Consider the following 21,971-nt stretch of genomic DNA (forward strand, 5'->3'; position numbering starts at 1 on the left):
AACCGTTTGCCTGGATCAGCTCAACCAGGGTGGCTGTCCTGTGATCTGAGCCGGGAATACTAACAAAGCCACCCTGTTTCTTTTGTGTTCTGGTGAGCAGCAGTGGGACCGAGGACCAGGAGCTCATCCACGTGCTTTTGAGGGCGTTTGCAGATGAGGATCCGCTCTGTGATGGTTTAAACCCCAATTTACACCCAGACCCGTAAGTATCTGACGGCTTTGTGAGGGTGCAAGCTGCCAACCCAGAGCACTGTCTCCTGTGCAACTCGGAGCTCTGATGGAGGGTTTCCATCTTGTGAAGTGAACATTAGCCAAACCAGTAGGTTAGTACTGGACAGGCCTCGTGGGTATGCTTTCTATTGTAGCAGAAACAATTAATAACTAATAGCGTTCAATTTGTGTGACAAAACCCAAAGGTAAAAAGCATAAAGGAGCAAGAAAATATGAAATATGTATTGAACTGTTACTCACTTTTAGGGCAAACTTGTACATTTGAAAAGATTATATATTTAAAAAAATTTTTTAACGTCTATTTTTGGAAAGAGAGAGAGAGAGACAGACAGACACAGAGCACAAGTGGGGGAGGGGCAGAAAGAGAGGGAGACACAGAATCGGAAGCAGGCTCCAGGCTCTGAGTTATCAGCACAGAGCCCGATGTGGGTCTTGAACCCATGAACCGTGAAATCATGACCTGAGCCAAAGTTGGATGCCAACCGACTGAGCCACCCAGATACCCTTAGATGGTATTTTTTTTTAACTAAAGAAACTTAATGGGGTGCCTGCGTGGCTCAGTTGGTTAAGCCTCAGGTCATGATCTCAGGGTTTGTGAGTTTGAGCCCCCAGGAGGGCTGATTCTCTCTCTGCCTGTCCCCACTCGTGTGTGCACGCATGCTCTCTCTTTCTCTCTCAAATAAATAAACTTTGACAAAAAAACAAAAGAGAAACTTTTAAAAGTTTCCTTAGTTTGGGGGTGAATTACTTTGAACATTGTTTTCTTCTAAGATTTGAAAATAATATTGAGATGACTTTTTAATGGAAACTTGTTAAAGCATGCCTTTCTCCGTACGCAATTTTCTAATTTTGCTTGACTGTTATTAATTGAGGGTGTATTATAAATACACTGCAGTCCTAGGAATCGAGATAGCTACAGGATCTGGCCCTCCTCCAGGAATTTGCAGTTCTGGGTAGAGCACGTGGGCAAAGTGATAAAACCATAATGATGTATTAAGGACCAAAGCGTCTGTTTTTAAGTAATAAATATAAAAATCCAGACAGTAAAGCAATATCAGCAATACGTTTTTCTAATTTGTGATGACACATCTGGCTCATTAGTCATGTTGGCAATTAGTTCGAGAGGGAAGTAGTGGGTTCAGAGATGTCTTCTGCAGAAAAACAAAGACTTTTCGTCGTGGGTAGGAGCTTCTAGGGCGATCCTGAAGCAGGCGGGATGTAAAATGCACACTTTGAGCAACTGACATCTAGCCAGGGGCCCTCCTGGAGCCTCCTGGAGTGCTGGCCCCACCTGTCATAGAGACAGAGCAGATGAAAGGACATTTCTTTATCAAATCTCTCAAGAGGGGGGAGAAAAGTAGGATCTGTGCTGAGGACAGCGGAACACATTCAGAATTCTGTTTAGACACAGATTTCCCTTGTAGTTCCTTTCAGGCCACCCCCGATGGCTCCCCGTAACCCCCCCTCCCCTAGCCCGGAGCCCCATCCTCAGCCCTGCCCGCAGCCCACCCTCATTGGTTTTCTCCTCAGCCTTTCTTTTCCTTCCAGAATCTGAGGTTTGGTGTTCTCCCTCCTCTTTGTGAAATCCACCTGGTCTATTCTTAACCCATTCATTCCTGTTTTGTAAGCTCCTGCCCTTTTTTTCTTGGTCACCATGACAAAAGGCGGGGGTGGGGGGCTGCCTCATACAAGAATGCTGCTATTTTGGGGGCTGAAGGCTTTTCCTTTCTTTCCTTCCCGGTTCCTTGGCTGGTCTAATAATTAAATCGACATAAGACAGATTAACAGGAGAAAAAAAAGTTTAATTAGCATGTACGGGAGCTCATGGAAATAAAAGACTCAAAGAAGTGACCAAAGCAGGCAACTCTTAGACCTTTTACACAAAGAAACAGTACATTTGTGATGAATTGACAGGACAAAGAAGTTTGGGCTTGGGGTGGGGAATCAGTAAAGAAGTAACAAGATTTCTTTATACAGTCTTCTCCAGCTAGGAGGAGAGAGTACCTTTCACAGGGAGATTTATCTCCAGCTTTCAGGACAAAGGGTCAGACAGTGCCTGGCTCACACTGGCTCTTTCTTATGCAACTTTAATTCAAAATAATCAATATGCCTCAGTAGCATTTTGGGGGCAGCCTTCCCTGAACCCATCACTGTGAACACTTATATTAATACTTTCTGCCCATGTTACAAAAACAAGGTTTGATTCACTAAGGTCCCAGATGGATGCAAAAGGTTTTACTTACTTTGCAGTAAGTTTCCTTCTGTGGGTATAAACTATAAACTAGTATTGAATTCAGGGATATCTTTAGTTCAGGGACATTTTCCCTTCCTGGCTGGCTTGAGCAATCAATCACTTAACTGTTGAATTAGAGGAAACATTTTAAAGTAATGAGTGGGGGGGTGGGGGACGGAAAAGAAAAAAAAATGAGTGGGGTTCTGCTTGTGGGTTATTTTTCTGTTGAGATTCTCGGAGCATCATATGTGAGGGTGTGATGATGAATTCTTGACTTTTACTTCTTTTCATACGGAAGGCAGTAAAGAGCTCCAGAAAAATCTATTATGGTATAAACCCGACTCGAAATGTAAGTCTTTCTCATAATAATAGATGATGTGTAATTTAAATTTTAAAATGTGCTAAAGTTGCCAATTTTTAGGAGCTGACCGGTAGATTTAAATATTTAGTTTCATGTCACGAAGGCTGTAATCTGGTGACACTTTCTCCTACGTCTCTGAGATAAAATGGTCCCTTTTCCCTCCCACTCTCATTAATGGTTTACACGGAACAAAAGCAGAAGTCAGCAAATTTTATATTCCCATTGAACTTTAAAAGCCAAGTGGGGAGAGGTGTAAGGTTATTTCCATGATTATATTGCTACAATATGAGGAACCATCTTGGTGGTCTGAGGTTCCCAGCGCTCCTGATGTTAGGTCCTCACAACTAGGAATGGCTGGTGACACATTCCCTCAGAGGGGACTGTCAAGACGGATGTGGAGGTTGCGCATTAAAAGCAAAGAGAGTGTGCAGATCGGCCATGGAGGTAAAGGGGCGGGGAACCCAGATTCAGGGACCGGCTGCCTGAGCTCATATCTCAGCTCTACCGTGTATTAGCTGTGTGTTGGGGGCAATTACCGTCTGCTCTTTTCGCATCAGTGGCTCCCGGTTCTCTAGAAAGAGCAGCGGTCAGCTCAGATGACAGGGTGGCCCTAATACCAGACAGAGCTCCAGCTCCGAACTCAGGTTCCCTTGCTCGCTGCTGGAAAGCCAGTATTGAGAGACCGGTGCTGGTGGGAAAGGAAAGTTCGCTTTATCCTGGGAGCCAGCCACGTGGGGGTTGGTGGACTCATGTCCCAACGGCCGTCTTCCCTGTCCAGGCCAAGCTGGAGGCTTTCAGAGGGGAAGGCGTGGGAAAAGGGAGGAGGGGGGGCCGCGTGCAGGCCAAGCGGGTGCCCAGGCGGTCAGCTGTTTCCGACCTGCTCCCAGACAGACTTGCTGGTGTCTGCCTGCACTGTTCTCGAATGTGGTTAGGCTTTGTCTTCTGGGAGAGTCTGGCCCTTGGTGCTCAGGGCCAGTGGTCTGCAGATCTTAAGGAAAGTGAGTTCGCTCTGGTGCAGACTGAGGGACTTAGGTCAGCAAGCAGTGAGTGCAGGAGTTTCTTGTCATGGGACTGGACATTTGGCACCTTGGTGTTTTCACGTTGGAGCAGAGCAGCCCAGACCGTGAGCACGGGCTCAGGGCGTGAGACACTTGTCTTACTCCGCGTGATCTTGGACGAGCTACCCGACCTCTCGGAGCCTCCACGGACTCTTCTGAAAAGTGGGGCCAGCGAGAAGTCTTGGCAAACATGTCGGGCAGAGTGCCTGTCGTTTAGGAAATGTGTGTTTCCCCGCTTCCTAACCAAATTCTGAGTGGATAGGAATACAGTAAAACCTTGGATCGCGAGGAACGTGTTCTGCGAGTGTTCCGCAAGACGAGCAAACATTCCTAATAAATTTTAACTTGATAAACGAGCGATGTCTCGCAACACAAGTTGTATGTGATGCTAAGCGTCACATGAACACAGCAGAGTCAATGGTTCTTGAGATTCACTTTGATATATGAGTGCTTTGGGTGACAAGCATGTGTCTGGAACGAATTACGCTCGCAAACCAAGGTTTTACTGTACTTATTACTAAAGCGATTTTTGATGTACAAGCACTAATGAAAAAGAAAAGAAAAAAGAAATTCCAAGGATGGGTCCTACCAGAGAAGAAGCTCTGGGGATCTTGGGAATAAAAGGTTTGGGAACCCTTAGGCAGGTGCTTTTCGTCAGTTTCTGTTGTGCAGCGTTTCTTTGTAGTGGAAGTGTTATCATTGGTTTTCTTTAAAGGACGATTAAATCGCTGTGTTACGTCACCGAGAGGAATTAGCAGCATCTTGGTGCTTATTAATTGCTGCCTTGGTGCTCAAACTACCTCGGTTTTTTATTTTTTTTTTATTTTTTAATGTTTATTTTTGAGAGAGAGAGAGAGACAGAGTGCAAGCGGGGGAGGGACAGAGAGAGAGGGAGACACAGAATCTGAAGCAGGCTCCAGGCTCCGAGCTGTCAGCACAGAGTCCGCCACGGGGCTCAAACTCGTGCACCACGAGATGGTGACCTGAGCCAAAGTCGGACGCTTAACCGACTGAGCCACCCAGACGCCCCAAAGTACCTGGTGTTTTGAGACCAGGTGCCTGTGGATCCAGACAAGCCTGCGTGCCGCCCCCACCCACCGTGAACGTCCCGGAAGCCGTGTGATAGTGGATTATACAGCCAGCCAAGTGAGTGTCATTTAATAGAATGGAAATACTGTCACTGTGATAAAACATTGTCCTCAGATTAGCATCTCAAAGGAAAACAAATGAAATAGAGCCCTGCCTTCTGCAGCAGGAGAGATTATCTTGGGACCAGCTGGAGGCTGATGGAACTCTCTTTTAGGGAAACAAAATAGCTCTGTAATGGGAAAGATCACCGAGTCTCTCCTTCGTTTGTTAGGAAGAACTCTTCGTGCTGGCGAGTGGACCCCCCGTCTCACCCGCAAGTCCAGGATTCCTGCACCTGCCTGGTAGGTTTCTGCAGCGTGTTTGATCTTTTCCAAGTCTCAACCTCAAGTAACAGAAATGAGCACACTCCATCTCTAAGGTCTTCATTTTTGTTAACTCGGTGAGTCTGTGGTTGACCTGATGAGCTGGTTTTTGGAAAAGCTTCATTATACGGAGTGGACACTTAGACGATGATGTGGATGTTCTGTGGGTTCCGCAGTGGCCCTGCTATTCATTGCCTGCTGTTCACGATCATTAATGTCCCCGGTGGCATTTATTAAGGAAGTCCATGGTTTTCAATTCATGATAAAGAAGCTAGAATTGCCTTTTGGCAGAAATTTCCCTGAATTTTAAGGCAGGATGACTTTGAACCTCTTGTCTTGTGCTACCTGTTAAAATCCAAGATACTGGGGCACCTGGGGGGCTCAGTTGGCTAAGCATCCGACTCTTGATTTCAGCTCAGGTCATGATCTCGCGGTTCGTGGGTTCGAGCCCCGCGTCGGGCTCTGTGCTGACAGCTCAGAGCCTGGAGCCTGCTTCGGATTCTGTGTCTCCCTCTCTCTCTGCCCCTCCCCTGCTCGTGGGTGCATGCTCTCTCTCTCTCTCTCTCTCTCTCTTTCTCTCTCTCAAAATAAATATATAAAAACTTAAAAAAAAAAAGAAGCTAAAATATCACCTAGCTCTTTGGACTATGGCTGAGTCACACAGAAACGTGCAGAGGTAGGTATACACGGTTGGATACCTACGCCTTAGCGATTCAGCCTGCACAGGAGAAGGGAATGAAATTTATTTGGAAAACTGATTGGAACTGCCCTCAGAGGAAATCCCCAAAGTTTAGTTAATGAAAAGCTATAGGTCTGTTAGCCGCACTCGACAAGCTAACGTGCCATCCTAGTTTACAGAAGAAAAAAAAAAAAAGTCAAAGCAACAATCTCCGTTTAAGTTGATTGAGGATCTGTTAAGGAAAGAAGGGGCCTCCTGACGAACATGTTTCCGGGGGCTTCTGCATTTAGCGGCACAGGGGGCTGAAGGTTCTGTCCTGGATGGACACGACCTGTTTCCTTCTCTGACGGAGTGTGGGAAGGTGGCTGAGCGCACTGGCACAGCCCTGGGGAGGGCATGCGGCCGGTGACCGACCTGAGCCTTCGGTGAGTTCCCCAGGTGTCCCTGTGGCCCAGGCTGACAGTACCCTCTGCTGTGCTTCCTGCTGCTCGGTGGGAACAACCCAGCTCTCTCTGGCTCGAGAGTTTCTGGACACAATGATTGATTCCTCCCTGTCTTGGTTATTCCGTTTAGTCATGAAACCACTAATTTTTCATTCCCTGCTCTTATTGTGCGGCCCTGATTTAATCATCCTGTTACAGCAATGCCTTTTATTACAATCTGCCTTCGATCCGTTGTAACTAGATTGGGTATCAGTGGCCAAGGAATGAATGAATAAATACCAGAACGGTGGATGGAGACGTCCCGAAATTGATGTACGATTTCAGTAACATGCCCGTAGGGAAAAAAGGTTCGCGTCAAGTAGCCTGAGGGCCGGACAAGCTTGGTGACACTCTTCCTGGTGACGTGACCTTGCACCTGCACTGACTGTGGGCTACATCACACGTAGCACTTTCCGAGGATTATTTGACTGATGATTGCTTCTTGTCCGTGGCACCTGTGCTCTTTGGGGACGCACTTTGAGAAATGCTGGCCCACACGTTGGGAGGTGGAGAACTCCCGTCCAGGAGACAGGACGTTGAGGTGGAACTCGTGCCTGCCCCAGGAGGAGGGCGCCGCCCCGCAGGCCAGCTCCAAGGAGCCGCACTGGGTGCGCGGGAGGAAAGCCTGTGCCCACGGCCAGTTCCCTGCTCTCCGGCGATCACGCGGAGCCCAGTTACCAGTGTTTTGGCAGAAGCCGAAATATTTCTCTCCCCTAAAATTCATACGTGTTGCCCAGAAGCCTGCTGTGCGGGATTATGTCCAGTGCGCTGGATTGTTATCAAACACGCGAGTCTCTCCAAACCCTACAGCAATGTTGCGGGGTCGGCTGTGATCCTGAGGGGGCTATTCGAAGACATGCCATTGGAGAGCTCCGAGGGGACTGTCAGTGAGCTGGCTCCGAAGGACGAGGGGATGACGTTTCGGGGCTTAACTGTCCCTGGAGGACAGCACAGTAGGACCAAAAACTTGCCGTGAGGAATGAGCATGGCTTCCCACGGACGGTGTGTGGGGGGTGTGTTCGCCCTCTGTGGCTGCTGTAAGGAACTGCATCTTCCTGCAGCCTGGAACCATACCTGGGGCTGAAATAAAGGCGCTCCCCCTGGAGAAGCTGGGGGGTCTGCTCCCGGCCCTCCCCTCTCTGCCGGCTGCCTCACTCCCTGGCTCCTGCCTGCCTTCCTCCAGCCTCGGCCTCTGTGGCCACGCTGCCTCCTCCCGTCTCTCCACCTCCCTCTTCCGAGGGCGCACGTGACTGCGTTAGGGCTCATCCTGACAACCCAGGAGAATCTCCCCTTGCCAACATGCTTACTTTACCAACTCTGCCACGGAAGGTGGCCTTCACCGGTTCCCGAGACTGGGACCTCTGTGGGCCATCGTTCAGCTTACTGCAGAGGGCTTATTCTGACAGAACCAAACGGATAGGGTTAGAAGGAGAAACTGAGGACATCTTCTAGCAGACCCAGGTTCTCAAGAGGAATTTGAATTTTCCTGCAAGGCAGTCCTCTAAATGCAAGGCACTTTCTGGAGAGATGTGTCCAGATGCAGTGGGCAGATTGGAAGGGAGGCTGGAGGCAGATTGGAAGGGTGTTGGTGAACCCGGCCCCGAGACCACCAATGTTGGCCGACTTCTAATTGATAACAGTTATTCCATTCGGTGTCCTCCCCCCATCCTTTCTACCGAGAGCCTGAAAGCACTGTCTCAAGTTTATCTTCAGCTCTTACTCAGCTCTTTCCTGGACGTCTGAACCAACACACCACCGCCAGTGGGGCGGCTGGGGCCATTTGCACTGTGCAGGTAGCAGAGCACGCTTTAGAGGCCGACGTGAAGGTTGCTGGTGGTGTTAGCTCCCTGGTGTGTGATCGCTCCTGCACCGTCCTGGGAAGCAGATTCTGGATCCCCACGGTGGCAGGGCAGGGCCTCTCCATGCCGTGACTGTTGTGATTCTGAGCGGGCGCCGCCTCCCGTGAGTGCTGGACGGCCGTCTGGTTTCTACTTCAGGCTCTCGTGCGAGAAACACGTGCCTTTGGAATTCTCCCGCTGACCGTCCCTCAGCTAGTTGCCTCTGACTCTTTCAAGTCCATCGAATGCCACATCCCCTCAGCGAGAGTATTTTTTCCCTTTTGAGTTGTTACAAATCCACCCACACTTACGTACAGAAAAGGATGGAGATTTCCAGAGCGTAATTGATGGCAAAAGTCATGGTGGGATTCGGGTATGATTCTCAAAGGCAGGTGACTCGTAGATTAAGAAATCAGAAGATATGAAGGGCCCCGGATAATTTATTAAAAAGAGAGAGCTAGGGAATGTCGCATTTAAAGTAACATCATCAGGGGCACCTGGGTGCTTTAGTCAGTTATGTGTTCTACTTCGGCTCACGTCATGATCTCACAGGCAGTTCATGAGTTTGAGCCCCGTGCCGGGCTCTCGTCGAGCTCTCGTCGGGCTCTGTGCTGACAGCTCATAGCCTGGAGCCTGCTTCGGATTCTGTGTCTCCCTCTCTCTCTCTGCCCCTCCCCTGCTCACAGCCTCTCTCTCTCTCTCTTTGTGTCTCTTTCTCTCTCTCAAAAATAAATTAAACATTAAAAAAATGGTAAGAAAAGAGAAGTAACGTCAGTACACCCGTGTGTGCCTTCTAAATATGTTTCTCTCTGGAAACCCTCACAGACGTGTCTCAACAGAAGTGCTGGAGCTCCCTACCTGACCAACCGCTTGGGCCACACTCTGCTGAACCTGTCTGCCTTCCGCCTGGAGGAATATTTGCTGGTGCCGTCTGAGAAATCGAGGTGCGTGCAAGCTGGCTCTGGGTCTTTTCTGCTCTTCAAGTTACTTTGCAAATCCTATGGTTTCGAATGCCAGCGTTCTTTCTTTCTTTCTTTATTTATTTATTTATTTATTTTTTAAAATTTTTTTTTTCAACATTTATTTATTTTTTTGGGAGAGAGAGAGACAGAGCATGAACAGGGGAGGGGCAGAGAGAGAGGGAGACACAGAATCGGAACCAGGCTCCAGGCTCTGAGCCATCAGCCCAAAGCCTGACGCGGGGCTCGAACTCACGGACTGCGAGATCGTGACCTGGCTGAAGTCGGACGCTTAACCGACTGTGCCACCCAGGCGCCCCTCGAATGCCAGCGTTCTTAAAGCTCAGACGTCGAATGCTAACCTTGATGCTCATAAAAACGCCAAAGAAACACTGTAGGCCTTAGTAAGGTTCCTTACCGCTGGCTGTTCCTCTTACACATGGAGGGTTGGGGGAGGTGGGTCATATCAATGGAGATTCACTCAGGGAGCTAGAGGAGGTTTTACAGCTTCGGAGAATAAGTGCAGCGAAGTTAGCAGCGTAATTTAGTAGTGTCTGACCTCGAGACCTCCCTCTATCTGGGCGTCTGATATGCAAATGTGGCTGCAACTGGTATTTTCTGGAAAGCTTTTGTTTTGTGCTGAATTTCCCTGAGCCCAAGGGGGTGAGTCTAGATGAGGGACGTGGGGAGTGAGTGCTTCTCATTGCTTTAAATTGCAACCACATTTGCCAAGCCGTCAAATTTCCTAGGACCTCAAGCAAATCCCGTGGCTTCAGTACAGAACATCCCTTGGTCAGTCCTCACGGCCTGCAGACACCCCTGCCCTTTACCCTTTGCCATTCCGGTAACACCCTCCTCCCTGGACACGGCCGCCCCCACTGTGACTTGCCTGCCTCTCTTCCCAGTCCCATCCCATACGTCATTAAACATGTCCCGGAATCTATTTTTGGAAGGCAAGAGTTTGTATGTCTGGGACTTAGAGTAAAAGGCACTCATTGTCTCTCCAGTGAATTCATTAAAAAAAAAATTTTTTTTTAATGTTTATTTATTTTTGAGAGAGAGAGAGAGAGAAAGACAGAGTGTGAGTGGAAGAGTGGCAGAGAGAGAGGGAGACACAGAATCTGAAGCAGGTTCCAGGCTCTGAGCTATCAGGGCCCGCGGGGCTCGAACTCAGGAACCATGAGATCATGACCTGAGCTGAAGTCGGATGTTCAACTGACTGAGCCACCCAGGCGCCCCTCAAGTGAATTCATTTTGAGTGAATGAATGAATGAATGAATGAATCAGGGAATGCCTTAAGCCTTATTCTTTTGCCTCAGATTCTCTTAGGGAAAGGGCACTGTTGATGGAAGTTTGTTCTTCAGGCTTCTTTTATCCAGAGTGTGGGAACCAAAGTTAAATACATGTCTACCTTTCCTCCGTCCTTCCTTCCTTCCTTCCTTCCTTCCTTCCTTCCTTCCTTCCTTTCTTCCTCCCTCCCTCCCTCCTTTCCTCTTTCTTTCTTTCTTTCTTTTCTTTCTTTCTTTTCTCTTTTCTTTTCTTTTTTTCTTTCATTTGTTTCTCCCTCCTTTCTCCCTCCTTCTCCCTCTTGCTTTTCTTTTCTTTTCTTCCTTTCTTTTCTCTTTTCTTTTTTCTTTCATTTCTTCTTTCCTCCCTCCTTCCTCCCTCCTTCCTTCTTTTGTCCTCCCTCTTTCTTTTCTTTCTTTCTTTCTTTCTTTCTTTCTTTCTTTCTTTCTTTTCTTCCCTCCCTCCCTTGTTCCTTCTTCCTTCCTTCTTCTTTCCTCCTGCCTTTTCTTTCTTTCTTTCTTTCTTTCTTTCTTTCTTTCTTTCTTTCTTTCTTCCCTAATAGCCAAACAGTAGTGCTTTATTGACAAAAGGTTAGTTTCAATGGATACAAAATTGCTGTGTAAAATAAGTTTTCAAAATACCTTTCTATAGGTAAAGATTATCTCTTAGTAAAAGCAGGTATCTTTAGGGGTCCCTGGATGGCCCAGTCAGTTGCACATTGACTTTGGCTCAGGTCATGATCTCACGGTTCAGGGGTTCGAGCCCCGCGTGAGCCTCTGTGCTAACAGCCCAGAGCCTGGAGCCTGCTTGGAGTTCTGGGTCTCCCTCTCTCTCTGCCCCTCCCCTGCTCATGCTCTGTCTTCCTCTCTCTCTCTCAAAAAGAAATAAATATTTAAAAAAATTTTAAAGAGCAAACTAGCTTTAAATTTTTTTTTCAACGTTTATTTATTTTTGGGACAGAGAGAGACAGAGCATGAACGGGGAAGGGGCAGAGAGAGAGGGAGACACAGAATCGGAAACAGGCTCCAGGCTCTGAGCCATCAGCCCAGAGCCTGACGCGGGGCTCGAACTCACGGACCACGAGATCGTGACCTGGCTGAAGTCGGACGCTTAACCGACTGCGCCACCCAGGCGCCCCCTTTTTTTTTTTTAATTTTTTTTCAACGTTTATTTATTTTTGGGACAGAGAGAGACAGAGCATGAACGGGGAAGGGGCAGAGAGAGAGGGAGACACAGAATCGGAAACAGGCTCCAGGCTCTGAGCCAAAAGCAAACTAGCTTTAAATAAAGGTATTTGTTTAGATTTGGGAAGCAGAACAAAGGGGGATTTAGATGTGAGACAGTGGGGGGTCCACCCCCCCACCCCCCCGCATGACCCTTACCAGGTGACCCCTGGCTCTGGTGGTTTTACTCACATGTACACGGGGTCTGCACTTACCACTTGCAAATGGACTTCTGGCTCCAACTTTTATTTTTTTTACTAGTTTTTTTTAAGTTTTATTTTATTTTATTTTATTTTATTTTATTTTATTTGAGAGAGACAGTGAGAGTGGGGGAGGGGCAGAGAGAGGGAGAGAGAGAATCTCAAGCAGCCTCCGGGCCGCCAACACAGAGGCCGATGCGGGGCTCAAACTCATGAAACCGTGAGATCGAGACCTGAGCCGAAACCGAGAGTCGGATGCTTAACCGACTGAGTCCCCTGGCGCCCCCCACCCCCAGCTTCACCTTTTCAACAACTTTTACTAGTGTAGTTCAGGCCAAAATAACCCAAATAATTTGTGCCTTGATTTCTCATGCCTAGTATTTTTGGAAGCTGAATGGGTTCCAGATGCTACGTGGCCCATGCAGTATGGGGACACAAGGTGTAGTCCCCACCCGGGAGAATGCACACGGCTGCGTAAACGATACACTAAACAGACCAGTAACCCGGGGTGAGGGTTGATAGGATGGTTGGAAATGTCGGGTACTGTGAGAACCCCACAGAGGAGGAGCGTGCCCCAGCTGGCGTTCCCTGGGACGCCTTCCTGACGAGGTGACGTTTGTGTTGAAGACGGGAGAGGCCCGAGTGTGGAAGACGAAATGATGCCAAGCGGGGTGGCTGGGAATTGTGGGATGGATCGGGTAAATCGGAATAGCTGGCGTGCGGGAGGGATGACCAGTAAGTAAAGTCGTTAGCATGCAGGTGATCAAGCCGTGTCCTGGGCAGGGCGGCGCCTCATGACAAACCATGAGTTCTGGGAAGGACACTTTGTAACATGGCAGGGTCGTCCCTGGAGAGCCTTAGCCATGCCTGCTGGGTGTGTGGGGTCCTCCCTGGACGCCTGGCTCCGGGCCGTGTCCTGTGCTCGGAGCACCTGTGTGGTCGTGTCACCAAGGCTGGACGCTCAGGGGGCTGCTGTCCTCAGGCTATCCTAACTAGTTTAACTGTGACACAGTGCCCTCTGGTGGGACGTCCGGGCTCGCTGATTAAAGCACTAACACCTGTTACTGTTACCAGGCTTGGAGGCTGGTCTTTTGGAGTGCGGATCCCTGATCAAGTTCAAGGTGCAGATGCAAACACATCAGAAGGAAACTCTGTGGCAAAGGTAATAACTTTCCTCTTCTTTCTTCTCGTGTTAGAAAGCGTCGGGGGAAGCTCGGCGTGCAGATACGTTTGTGGGCCTGAGAGCAAGCCCCAGCGTTTGCTGCTTAAATAAAAACAGTTAACAAAAGAGAAAGTGAGTCACTTACCTTTAGACCATAGAGCAATGTAGCAAGTAGCTTTACTGCTTTTTGTTAAGACCAGAATTCGCCCGAGGGGACTAGAGGAAATGAAAACACAATCATGTATGTATGTATTTATTTAGTTACTTATTTTTAACGTTTATTTATTTTGAGAGACAGAGTGTGAGCACATGAGCAGGGGCGGGGCAGAGAGAGACAGGGAGACAGAGAATCCCAAGCAGGCTCTGCATTGTGGAGGCCAACATGGGACTTGATCTCACGACCGTGAGATTGTGACCTGAGCTCAAATCGACAGTTGGACGATTAATTGATTGAGCCACGCGGGCGCCTCAATAATATATTTTTAACCACGCCCATTGTCAGAATAACTGAAGACACCCCTAATTTCCCTGGTGGCTAAGGAGCTCTTCCATTATGCACTTAAGTTCCCCTTCTTGCAGAAGGCTGCATGGACCCAGAGCCAGCACAGAGGAGAGGTGTCTGTCTCCCCAGGACCGCGTGTAGGGGTCTGGGTTTTCAAGCCCTGCTGGGACCGTCCCAGCGAACTAGAAATGTTTCCCTTGGCATCGCTGAGAATTTGTCAACGGGCTCTTCAGTTGTAGGAGAATGGGCGTTTTTAAAATGCCCATTTAAAACTGGAATAGAGGAAAGATGCCTTTACCCACCAGTGGGAGCTCAGAGGCGGTCAGTCACAGCAGAAGCTTCTCCAAGGAAAGAAGTCAACCCAGTCTTCAGATGGGAAAAGACCAGAGATTCAAAGCTTTTGTTCCCAATGATTGGTGAACAAGTTTGATGTGGGTCTCGCCTGAGAAAGGAATCTGGAAAGAGTCGATTGCGGTGGTGTTAGGTCTCTTTGCAAACCCCCGTTGTATAATTAATGCAGTAAGGTCAGCCTTTGCGAGCTCAGGCAGGCGCCCTCCCTGCGTTGTGATGGGACTTCTGTGGTTCAAGGGAACCTGGAAAGGTGAGGGCAGCTGCATGCTGGGCCTTTGCTCAGTGCCGTCAAGGATCTGTACGGGTATTTCAGTAGGTAATCTGTGAGGAACGTATTAACATTCATGCTTCATGCTATGATCCCTGAAGGAAGTTGTGGCAGTCATGTTTCACGAGGTAACTGCTGACGAAGAATTTAAGTCACTGTGTAGACATGGTCAGAGAGCCCTCCTTTAGGGATCTCTTCCTTTGCAGGCAACACAGAGGAGAAGATTTATAGCTCGATATGAAAAGGTATGAATACCAAGATTCATATGTTGGTAGAAAAATCACCTAAAATGTATTCGCTGGCTTCTCGAACATAGGACATGGCTGGTATTCAAATATGCCAAGTTGGTAGAGAGAATCTGTTCATTTCCTCTGTGAATTTTTTACCTTTTTAATCTATACTAGCCTAGAACATTCTTCCTAGCGGGTCCCTGTTCTTTGCTTGCAGATGCTTAGGCCTAGGACTTCCTCGGATCTCTGCGTTGGTGAGGAGGGTGCGTGATTCATGCGTTTACCTGACCCCGTTCCTCTCGGGTTAGTCTTCTGTGCTGACGTGTTTTGAGCAGTGACTTCTGCGGTTTCTCATGTTGTTTGGTGTGTACTTTGCCAGGCACGGACGTGCAGGGGGATGGGATCCGGCCCTTGGGGCCATGGGCTCCTTTTCAGGAGGCCCGGGAATCAGGGGACCGCAGCAGGCTGGGAAAGGCACCTGCTGTCCGCGGTTCCCGATGTGCGGTGGGCGGCTCATGTCAGGTCAGATTATTGCATTTGCTTTTCAGTAATTAGCTACAGCCCTTTACTCTGGGTTTCAGGGCACGTTCGCAAGACTCCGCACGGTTCTCAGTCTTTTTTGTAGAGAGAATGGAGAATTTGCATGGAAATAGGCCTGAGATGAATAAATGTATCGTATTGTAGAATGTCTGTCCTTGGAGCTTCGGGAGCTGCTTTGCTCACACCTGGAGTGTTTAGCGTGTTTGATCAATACACCTTCTAGAATGTATGCACTTCCGATCAGAAGGCATGTTTCCCTGCCTGGGGTTTGGCACACCTTCTCTGATTTGCAGCGGAATTGTGGCCATCTGAACATCGATCCAATGGTGTTTTTCTTTCTTTCTTTCTTTCTTTCTTTCTTTCTTTCTTTCTTTCTTTCTTTTTACAACTACTTAGTTGCTTTCCTGAGAAACTATTGCTCATGATTCCTGATATGAAAGTTCTGTTTTGAGCTATCATAATGTGTTCTTGAAGCAGATTAACTTCCTCTGCCAGTTACTGGATTCTCCTGCGTCCTGTTGTATGGTCAGGCGGTGAAGGAAATCCCACAGCTTATTTCCAGAACATAGAAATATCATTCTTCAGAAAAGAGAAATGAAGGAAGGAAGGGAAGGAAGGGAAGGAAGGGAAGGAAGGGAAGGAAGGGAAGGAAGAAAGAAACAAAGAAAGCAAGAAGGAAAAGAAAAGAAAAGAAAAGAAAAGAAAAGAAAAGAGAAAAGAAAAAGGAAAAAGAGAGAGAGAAAGAGAGTCCTTTGGACCTTGCTAAGTCTGAAATGTTAATTTTCAGATGACCCTGAAGCGTGCGTTGCTTACCTACAGAATTGTAAATGTCTCCCAAGTAAGGGCCAGTGTACAGAGCTGAGATGAAGTTCGAGAATGCGGCAAACTCTGTGAAGTCATCAACCCTTGCCGAGAGAATTCTTGCGGCTGACAACCAAGCCATTGTTGCCACGAACAGGGGACGCGCGTTCACATAGCTCCCGCGTCCGTGGGGCCGGGCTGCTGTGGGCTGTGCATGGCACGCGGTCCAGGCGTCCCTCCCGGGGGGTGCTCCCTAACCGGGCCCTGGCCCTGCTCCCCGGCGTGCTCCCCACTTCCACACTCTCTGTGGCCACTGACTGCTCTCTGTCGGTCGTTTCTCTATCACCCGGGATGGGTACCCGTGAAGACGACATTTGGAAATATACCTTTCGGGCAACTTGTCTGGCTGCTTCCTGCCCGTAGAGAGCTGGGCTCGGAGGCCTTGCCATTTGCTGTGTGGTCCACCCTGTGTGACGCCCCGTGGGCTTGCCGTGTATCCGCTTGGTTCTTTCCGAGACACGCCGCTCTCTCTACAGTTACCCAGTGGGGTTCGGGCGATGTCAGGGTACCACGGGCATCACCCCTGAGGTTCCCAGATGACCTTCTGTCCCCGGAGAGCATCAGTTAGCACGACCACCCTTCCGGGTTCTTTGAGGAGTTTCTGGCTGCCATCCCCCTGACTTGGTCTCCATTCTGGGGCCGTCTCTTGACTTTCTGCCTCCTGATCTCCACAACCCAAGTCAAGGAGTGTGCTGGGCAATTTTGACCTTGGAAGTTACCGCAGGTGACGCTTTTACAGAGCTGTTGTTACCGCGTAGTTTGGCCCCCATGTTTTCAGTTTTGTACAGTTTCTTTAAGGTTTTTCTCCTGTAATTTCCAGATTTCTCTCTTTGTCACCCACTTGCTGATGTATACGTAAAAGAATTTGTTACACAGTCTTAGATCTGCGTAGGCTCTCCCTTGACGACCACAGGACGTCCTGGGTTCTGTAGTTAGTAGGGCCCAGGCGAGCTGGCGTTTAAAAAAAAAAAAAACTGGCAAAAATTTCTCTACGAACTTCAACTATGTGAAGAAGGAGGTGAGCCGTGCCGGGTGGTGTGGAAGAGATACGGGTCTGTTTTCTGAATGGCTTCTTGAAGTGGGATACCCGAGAAAGGCTTGTCTTGTAGGCAAGTTTCGGTTTTTGTGTTTTTAAACCACACGAGCAATAGTTCATCACTTAGCCGTTCCCGGGAGCACAGTAGATGCTCCCAGGGCCCTGGTGGGAAGACCGAGGAGAAGAAAGCCTGTTCGAAGCCCCTGGGGTGTGACCCTAACTCTGCAGACTGTGGCGGACTTGGATGCATTCCTCCGAGCGCTGACTTTCTGGGGACGGTTATACAGTCTGCAGGCAACGTCTTCTGTCACGAAAGACAGCGCTGTCTGGAGAAATGAGCTGTCCCGTCGATGGAATTAAGACCAGAAGCTGCCAGGTGGCTCATTAGATTTCTCGAAGACACTCCCTAGCTTTCCAAACTGAGTACATTTTTTTAAAAACCTGTCTATTAAAATACTGATATCTTGGACTATAGATACTGATGGTTCCATTGGTGTTGGTTCTGCTGCATCCCGTCCCAGCTTTCATAACATTGTCTGTCTCCTGTTCTTGCCTCCCTCCTTCTCTCTCCTGTCTGACAGGCGCACTCTTTTATTCTCCATGCTCAGCAAATGCTCAGTGCAATTTATTTTGAGAAATAAGGTCCCACATTCAGTTATTAACTTGAAAGTAATCATTTCTTTTTTCTTTTTTTTTTTTTTTTTCTTCCCCCTGATCATTTTCTCCGCTTTTAATTTGCAGGTCAAATTTTATTAGCTTACCGACCGAGAAAGAAGAAAAAAAAATGATGGGTTCAGGTTCCTTTTTTGCTGTGAGAATATAATTATAGAGCAACATTCACATTTGTTCTGGGGAAAATTCGTCTATTTTTAGCTGGAAATTATATGCTTGAGATAAATATAAAATTAGCAGACTGAAATTTACTGTTCACTGCCAGCCGTGCGGGGACATTGCCCTGAGTCCCACGTTCAGGTGCTTTGAAGCTAATGGACACACGTCCCTGGTGTCTGGGAGTAGCTGACAAAGACTTAGGGGCTAATTTCACGAGAGCCATTACTCTATCTTTCTGTTTTAGGTGTGGTACAGTCAGAAGGGTTTTCATTCCCTCCCGTCCTACTTAAATCATCTGAACAACCTTATATTGTGGACACACCTACCCCCTGCTGCGGACTGGAGACAATACGGTAACGTTCTTTTCTGTGCATCATATAATTCACTGCTGTCGTAAGACAGTGCTTTGAAAGGTGAAAGAAGCAGAAAAGATCAAGCCCACCAATGTGAAGCGTGATGAGAGCGCTTCAACTTGGCAGCCTCTTTGTGTATAAATACAGGCAAAGTGGCAGACCCTATCTGCCTCTGACTGGTGTCATTCACCCCCTTTACTGTCTCGCAGATATGATCTCTATACTGTGAGGGGTAGAAAGATGGCTGAGGGTTCTCTCCTAGTGACGTCAGTATCTTACGGAAGCAAGAATAATTTCTTTTTGTAGAAAGTACAGATCACCCTTATTGTTGGAAAGGTGAACATCGTAATCTGGTCTTAACTTATCAATGATCTGAGCTGATCATGGACTTACTACCTACGTGTTCACATTTTGACACGCTGACATTATTTAGTATTTATTTGAAAATGACTTATTTTGAAAAACGGACGCATGTTCACTTCTGGAATCCAGGGTGAATTTATTGATTTAAGGGGGTGTTATTTGCTTCCCTTGGGTGAGATGAATTGTAATAATCAAATTCTTTCAGTTTCTTGAAAAAGAGAAAGAAATGAATTCTCTAAAGACCAACAAGCCATACCCATCGCGATTTATTCACAAGATACACCTGTCGAAGCATAAGTTCCCACGGAAGTCAGTGCGACGCGATTACCCCCATGTGTTCTCCCTTTACCCCAGCCTTATCTTTTACTTCCATATTGGTTTTCCCTTACCCACCAATGTTTTCATAAAACAGGATTTCGTTATTTTGTGACAGCGTAATTATGTTGGAACGAGAACAGGTAATATAAAAAGTAAAAATGCGCATGCCTAGGAAAAGTGGAAAAAACCGCGCGAGCCCCTCGAATGGCCGGACAGCAGACCTTTAAATTCTCTCCTTTCCCCAGAACTAACACCTGAACCCTTTCTCCCCATCTGTCTGGATGCTAGAATTTCTTTTCTTTTCTCCACAGTCACACTAGTCTTACACAGATTCCTTCCCAACTGCTAGCAACAGACTTCCAGTAGGTCTCTTGATTGTAGCCAACTCTCTGCCCTCCCACACATGGCTTCCAGATTGTTCTTTTTTTTTAATGTGTATTTATTTTGAGGGGAGGAGGGGTGGAGAGAGAGGGAGAGAGAGAATCCCAAGCAGACTTTGTGTGTTACCACAGAGCCCAATCTGGGGGTCGATCTCACGAACCCTGAGATCATGACCTGAGCCAAAAGGGTCAGAGCTTGACCGACTAAGCCAGCCAGGCACCGCCAGATTGTTCTTTCTAGGGCATTACTCTGCTCATGGCATTCTCGTTCTCAAGTGTACGTAAAGGCTGTCTACTAAGTAAAGTGCATAGCCCTCACTCCGTCAGACAAGGTCAAGCAGAATTTGGCCCCAGACAGCCTCAATGGTCTCTCATGAGGAGGTCAGACTGGACTCCCCCACGGAACTTGAAAGGCTGCTCTGATTCTCTTGCATTTCCAACACCTACAGTAGCTCTCGGCCATACTTTCGACCAAGGTTCAAAGTTCCTTGTTGGGGAAGGTCCTCCCGGAAAGCACTTCTAGCCATGCCCCTCGGAAGTGACGTCTCACTTAGCTGGAGGAGGACAGCAGAGCCTCTGTTGTCAGCAGGACCTGGAACCACATTCTGGCCCCATGACTTAACCTACCCAGAGTCACCGCCACTGGGTGATTTCCCCGAACCTCGGTTTTCCCATCAGTGAAGTAAGGCTAATGCGGCCCACCTTACAACACCAATAGGACGTGAAATGACACCACGGGCATTAAATTTCTGCAGGGGACCCTTACACACCTCACACACCTAAGAAACACCGCTCTGCTGTGCCCCAGGCGACTGACCAAATGTCCCTTCCTGAATGACTGGATTGTGTCACTACCAAAATGTACTTTGACTCCTAAGAGCTTGAGTTACACATACAAGCCTTACCTTGGGTTCCAGTTGTGAGCCACAGTCTCGGTCGAGCCCCTGTGTTGTGGGTCATTGCCGGGGTCACGGGAGCAATGCTGACCGATGCCGGTGTCGGTCACTCATGTCTCATGTCACTGCTTCCTGGTGACCAGACGCCCCCGATGACGTCCATCCCTCTTGAAAGGAGGGGGCTCTGTGGAGAAGTCGTGCTGCCTTGCAAAATGCATTTATCCTCTGTTACTGGAAATGTGAATACTTTGTTTATGTCAGAACTTCAGTTCTCATTTGCCTTGTTTATGCAGTCGTCACGGGGAAGGAAGGTTTGTGCGGTAAGTAGGGAGCGCACAAGTCACAGCACCCCAGTGCGGTGATGCGGGACAGAGCTCGTAGGCAAGGCTCTGAGCAGAAATGCTCTCTACGTCCTGGACGCTTCTTGTTCATCCGGGGATAAGCCGGGCTGCAGCTGTGTGCTCCGTGGCTGCAGACAAACAACCGCTTGCCTCGCGTGGAGCTTGGATGAGCCCCTGAGAGCAGAGCCTGTGTCCCGCCAGCCCCCCAAAACTGGGCCCCAGAGCCTCTGCCCCAGTGGCCCCCCCAGAGCCTGTGCCCCAGTGCCCCCCCCCCCAGAACCGGACCCCAGCCCAGGCACCGCCAGCTGAATGCGTGATCACTGTACCGCACAGACACGCAGCCTGCTCTCATCACTGCGGTCCCGTGACAGGGTCTTGGGGACACAGACATCCCTGCCTTAGAGATGAAGGGACTTTCTGGCTGCTGACCCAGGCCACCCGATAGGAGTCTCCAGAGCCCAGGTCGGCCACCTTGCTGGGTCCCAGGGGGTTGGCGGCTTGTCAGAGCCCGTAATTATAAGCATAAAACTCAACATAGGGCAGACTATGGGTGGCCCATTCAACGGGCAGGATTTTGTCAACTACTGGCAGGCGTGCGCTGACTTACGAGGAATACATGTGTCTCGTACACACCCACCGTGAGTTCTCCCAGGCAGAGCTCTCCTCCTGCCTGGCTGTGAGTGCCGCCCAGGTGTTGTGCTCCATGACTGCAGCGTGGCCAGACCCGCCTGGGGATCAGGACAGGGACTTTACCAGTGCTCCCTGCAGCCTGGGACACAGGCGTGGGTGTGGGAGCTCGCCCAGGGATGAGAGGGACGTGGAGTGGATTCCACGTCAGAGCCTTTGTTCCTTCCTGGGCTCTGCATCGGCAGCCTAGCCATGCTGCGTGTCACATAACACTTCTCAGGGTTCCCAGGGAAATTCAGTCATCAGTTGAGGTCAAACCCCAGATCTGAACTTTGCTTTTCCATGCACACCCCATGGGCATTTGGCAAGTCTTGTCCCTTCTGCACTTGAGATCCTGAGTGTGCCTATTTTCACCAATGCTCACCCGGCCCGGGCCACCACCTGCTCTTGCCTGGTGCCGGCCCCAGCCCCTTGTGGGGCCCCTGTGCTCCCCTTGACCCTGGCCCCAAGGCTTAGGTCTCCGGAAGTGCCCTCGGTGGACCTGTCCCTGTGATCATGGCATCCCTCTGGCTTCCTGTATCTCTTACGATAAAAGCCAGACTCTCACCGTGACCCACAGGGTCCCCCCAGCTCAGCCCCTCATCTCGCCCCTCCCCGGGCAGCCACACGGGCCCTTGGCCATCGTCCACACAGGTTCCCGTGTTCCCTTCCCCAGGATCTTCTCTCCATCTGCACGGCTCGTTCCCCCGTTGTACGTGTGTCCCCTATGCTGTCCAGTTGTCCGCCATCCCCCCTGGGGGAACTCACAGAAGACCAAAACCAAAACACCAAGCCAACCCTGTCTGTCCCTCACAGGCCACCTCACATGACCCTTCAGTCCTGTACCCTGTGTCTGAGTTCTTCCTGTTCT

At 49.0% G+C, this 21,971-nt stretch overlaps 1 protein-coding gene across 1 annotated transcript in view; it reads left to right on the plus strand.

The window, feature by feature from the left end:
* ABCA13 (ATP binding cassette subfamily A member 13) overlaps positions 1–21,971 on the plus strand; it is a 114,058-nt gene that overhangs the window by 80,212 nt on the left and 11,875 nt on the right. Inside the window, exons 13-17 of the mRNA XM_043588436.1 lie at positions 101–202; positions 5,244–5,313; positions 9,159–9,277; positions 13,077–13,164; positions 18,028–18,136. Coding sequence (XP_043444371.1) covers positions 101–202; positions 5,244–5,313; positions 9,159–9,277; positions 13,077–13,164; positions 18,028–18,136 — 488 coding nt within the window. The remainder of the gene's footprint in view (positions 1–100; positions 203–5,243; positions 5,314–9,158; positions 9,278–13,076; positions 13,165–18,027; positions 18,137–21,971) is intronic.

The sequence above is a fragment of the Prionailurus bengalensis genome, chromosome A2, assembly GCF_016509475.1.
Source record: "Prionailurus bengalensis isolate Pbe53 chromosome A2, Fcat_Pben_1.1_paternal_pri, whole genome shotgun sequence".
Classification (NCBI taxonomy): Eukaryota; Metazoa; Chordata; class Mammalia; order Carnivora; family Felidae; genus Prionailurus; species Prionailurus bengalensis.